A 4,586-nucleotide genomic window follows, 5' to 3' on the forward strand; every position below is an offset into this window, starting at 1 on the left:
TAAGGCTGTTGTTTTTTTTATGCAAAAATAGCTCATTCTTTATTTTTAAGGATAACTGTCATTAATACAGGAAGAACTGATATTATAAAAATCAAAAAAAAATTAGCATTCAATAAACAAAACTTCAAACTCAAGGCTGATCGGGAATGCAGTTTGGTATTGTTCTGATGGAAGACGGACGTATGTAAGTCTTAAACAGTGCTATGAAGTAAAACAGGTAAATTCTAACAGGGCTTCAGTGTTCTGGACAAACTTGTGGACAAACATCTGTTTCAGACAGTCAGAGATATTCAAAGCACAGTCTATGACATTGCAGTTCTTAGATCTGAAATCTAAGAGCTCTACTATAAAGCAGCCTCGCTCTTAAGAGAGCATATTTGCCTGTCTTTCACTTTTTCTTTTTAAAAAGGCCCGAAGCAGTACCCTTCACCTGGCGGAGCCCGGCCACTGCCTTCCTCCCTTTACCAGCTTTCCAGGACACCGGGTGAGCTTTGGCCTTGGCGTTCTTGCCCCTCTTGCGTGGCTTCTTGTCTTTGTGCACCTTCATGTGCTGCCGCAGGTGCGAGCTCTGGCTGAAGCAGCGGCCACACTCCTCGCACTGGTAGGGCTTCTCCCCGGTGTGGGTTCTCTGGTGCTGAATGAGGTGCGAGCTCTGGCTGAAGCACTTGTCACACTCCTCGCACTGGTAGGGCTTCTCCCCGGTGTGGGTTCTCTGGTGCTGAATGAGGTGCGAGCTCTGGCTGAAGCAGCGGCCACACTCGTCACAGCAGTAGGGCTTCTCTCCAGTGTGAACCCTCTGGTGCTGAATGAGATTGGAGCTCTGCTTAAACCTCTCTCCACACTCATCACACTTATAGGGCTTTTCCCCAGTGTGGATCCGCCGGTGCTGAATGAGGTTCGAGCTCTGGAAGAAACGCTTCCCACAATCAGCACATTTATGGGACTTCTTCCCTGTATGGATCTTCTGGTGCTGAAAAAGAGTGGAGCTCTGACCGAAACTCTTCGAACATCTACTACATTTGTAGGGCTTCTCATCCACGTTCCTTCTCCGCCGACTTAAGCCGGAGTCGAGTCGAATGGTCATCCCCCATTTCTGCCGCTGGCGGCCTGTCTTACGCTTGGTCTCGTAGGTTTTGCCTTGGTTTGAGCTTCGAGAAATAGCCCCTTTAGGCTTTGCTAACCTCATGGTGAATAAGCAAATGTATCGTCGAGAGATTCTACTGTCTTCTGAACTAAGGTCTTATAGCCTAGAGGAACGCAACTCAAAATTTTCGCGCAGGCCGCCACGGTACTCGCCAGTAAGGCTGTTGTTAACCTTAATAACCCGACATGTTGTTAAGAGATAACACAGATAAAGCCAAATCAAGGAAGAATGGTACAGGTGATTCATTGTCTATGTGATGTGGAAAGAGAGCCAGGTGTTTGCTATACCTTCATAGTAAGCGATAATAACAAATATGGAAACCCTGGACTATGAAAACATAAAATCTTAGTTTAAAAAATATAATCACTGCTTTGAAAAAGAAAAATGTGGGAAAAAAATATTTTCAGACCAAAGGGATGATTCTATCCTCGGACTGCCTCCTCAGTCTATAATGAGCTCCTGTTTCCTCCCACCTTATATTCCTCTCTCCACCCAGCCATACTTTCTTAGTGTTGGGATTAAAGTCGTGGGACTCCCAAATACTGGGATTAAAGGTGTGAGCCGTCACCACTTGGCTCTGCTTCTCTTTTAGACTAGATCAATTTCGTGTAGCCCAGGGTGGCTAATCAAAGATGCTTTCGGAGGCCAACTAAAGCCTGCCTACCAAGAAAACGGAAGTGGAAACTTCACACTCATTCTTCCCCAAGCCCATGCACAGGGCCATCTTACGCTAAAACATAGAAGGCTTTGCTTTGATGACAACAATAAAGATGCAGACATAATGTCGAAGTCTGGAAATGGGTTAAATGAAAACGCTTTCTTCATTTGATTGAGGGTCATAACATTGGCTCAGACCACATCTTGCCTCACAAGTCTGTGGTCCCGAGCGGTTTTCAAGTAAAGCCAGCCTCGGAGATGATTTGCTGCTCTGGTTGGTTGCAGGACCAAACGGAGGCTGATGTTTCTCTCTTGGCATCGCTGGAGAGTGGGCTGTGTAATGTCTCCTGGAACGGCAGTGCTCCCTTCAGTTAGAAAATAAAGGTTCCCATTTCCATCTCCTGGATGCAAGTTAGCCGTCAAAGAGTAAAGAAACCCAAACCAGATTCTTCTCCCATTAAAAAACGATGAAAGATGCAAGGAATTCGGGATGCAAGTGTTTGCAGTTAGCATCTGAAAACCTTCCGAATGCAATGGCGGCAAATCAGAATTGGTCAGGAGAGCCTATTTTCCTTCTAGATTTGAGTCATTTCTGTTTTGGCACTCTTGAGACTCCATAGAAGACATGCAAAGTAGGAAACCATATTAAGAATAACAGTCAAGCTGAGAACTAGCCCGGAGTAGCTTTGAACTAGTGAGCTTTCACAGTGGAGACATGCCTTACCCAAGGGCTCCCTTCAGTGTCTGTAATTCACAAGCTGCCTGTGCCAGAGGACACGAGTTTCACAGTGCGAATATAACTGTTTTATGCTGGCAAGTCTCCTGACCCAAAAGAAGAAAATTAAGTAAGATTTTGCCAGATGCAGCAGGAAAAAAAATTGCTTATTCTTTAGCCATTTTGTAATTTGGCTGAGTTCCTTTTGTTTAGGACAAGAGGGTGGAATAGTTCAAAAAAATCACAGAAAACACTAATTTTCCATATTTGGGTGTACATTCAATTGAATTCCTCCAAAGCCTTTCCCAGACCTTCACTCAAAAAACAAAAACCAAAGCAAAAAAAAAAAAAAGCTGTCGACAGAAATATTAAAAATTCTTTTTCACTATAGGTTAAAAAGAGTTCATTTTCATGTTTTCCCATGCTTAAGAAAGGACAAATAAAAACTAGAATAAAGTTATGTTAGCCACACATACTGAAGTTATAGGGACATAATTACCCGCCAAAGGGTAAGAGGTAGGACCCTGCTGCTGAAGATGACACAGCTGGGGGAGAGCACGCGGGTAAATCAAGTCACAGCTGAGACGGGAATATCCTCCCTGCAGGCCGATGGACTAGGAAAGATGCCGATGGTCCCCCCAGCTATGGATCCTGAGGACTGCCGTGCTCAGGTTACTTCCAGGTACTATGTTCCCACTGGTGCACAAGGGGCACCACCGTTTCTGGGGTAACCACTTTTTTTTATCAGGTGTCCTGCTTCCTTCCATGTGGCCTGCTTCGTGGGAAGAAACATATACCTGGTACTGTAAACCTGAGAAAAAGTCTCTGGGTAGGATGTCACAGGCCCTACAGAGTAATTGAAGCTAAATAGATGCGCAGCTGTACTGGGTGGTTTTGCGTGTCAACTTGACACAAGCTATATAGAGTCATCAGAGGAAGGAGCCTCAGTTGAGGAAATGTCTCCTTGAGATCAGCTGGAAGGAATTTTCTCATTTAGTGATCCATGAATGGTGCCATCCCTGGGCTGCGGGTTCTTGGTTTTATAAGAAGGTAGGTTGAGCAAACCACATAGAGCAAGCTAGTAAACAGCTCCCTTCCATGGCCTCTGCATCAGCTTCTGCTTCCTGTATCCTGCCCTGTTGGAGTGTCTGTCCTGACTTCCTTCAGTGATGAAGAGCAATGCTGAAGTGTAAGCCAAATAAACCCTTTCCTCCCCAACTTGCTTTGTAGTCATGGTGTTTCATTGCTGCAATAGAGACCCTGACTAAGACATTAGCCTAACTGCCGTCTAAATATTTATATTTATCCCTGTAGGCTACTGCTGTTATCGACTCTTTTTGCAGTCTGCAATAGTTAATACAGAGACCCGTCGCTAGGCAAAAATGCTAAGAATGAATGACTGACTGTAGAGTCCTCAGCCCTAATCAGGACATCTATACTGCCCCCTCCAAGACCCAGGGACCGTGATAGGAAATGGGGAAAGAGACAGTTTAAAGGTTAAGAATGGAGAGGGTCCCCTACTACACTTCCTTCTAGAAAATGTAGCTGGTGTGCTCATGAATACTCAGCAGCTCCTGCTACATGTACAAGACCCACATAAAAAATAATAGACGTGAGTAGGAGAGGCATTCACTGGGCTCTATAGAGTGGGAGGGGAAAGAGATGGTAACAGGGTGAACACATTCATGATATATTGCACGCATTAATGAAGTTGGCAGTAATTAAGTTTAATGAACAATTTTTAAAAGATCCAAAAGTATAGGGATGTACTAAGAGAGGCCAGATTTCCCCCCCACAATAGAGGCATTTGCCCTATTGCAACTCAGAGGAGAGGACCTGAAACCATTTCTTACAACTTGCCATCACCAAAATTTTCAGAATTTTAGCTTATGGCCAGGCCATTTCTTTCTTTGGCCTAATTTTTTTTCAAGCCATTTCACCTTAACTAGAAGCCAAGTTAATCTAGAGACCCATTTTAAAATTATCAGCCATCTTTTAACTAATCTACCTTCATACCCAGAACAGGATGATTAATAAGGATCACTAAGAGCATGCATAAATTGTGAGGAT

At 44.2% G+C, this 4,586-nt stretch overlaps 1 protein-coding gene across 1 annotated transcript; it reads right to left on the minus strand.

The window, feature by feature from the left end:
* Positions 1-388: 388 nt before the first annotated feature.
* On the minus strand, positions 389-1,275 carry LOC121450398 (zinc finger protein 22-like). Its single transcript, XM_041655238.1, has 2 exons — positions 648-1,275; positions 389-566 (listed from the first exon to the last, which is right to left on the minus strand). Exons 1-2 carry the CDS (start codon positions 1,184-1,186, stop codon positions 389-391), a joined length of 717 nt encoding a protein of 238 aa, XP_041511172.1. The 5' UTR covers positions 1,187-1,275.
* Between the last annotated feature and the right edge of the window lie 3,311 nt (positions 1,276-4,586).

This window comes from Microtus oregoni, unplaced genomic scaffold (genome assembly GCF_018167655.1).
Source record: "Microtus oregoni isolate MIOR12 unplaced genomic scaffold, Mior012 000007F_ref0000211, whole genome shotgun sequence".
NCBI classification, from domain to species: Eukaryota; Metazoa; Chordata; class Mammalia; order Rodentia; family Cricetidae; genus Microtus; species Microtus oregoni.

Coding starts and splice junctions, on each gene's coding strand:
- LOC121450398 (XM_041655238.1), bottom strand. CDS start 1,186: ATGAGGTTAGCAAAGCCTAAAGGGGCTATTTCTCGAAGCTCAAACCAA. Junction 567..647: donor AAGTGCTTCAGCCAGAGCTC/GCACCTCATTCA, acceptor CTTCAGCCAGAG/CTCGCACCTGCGGCAGCACA.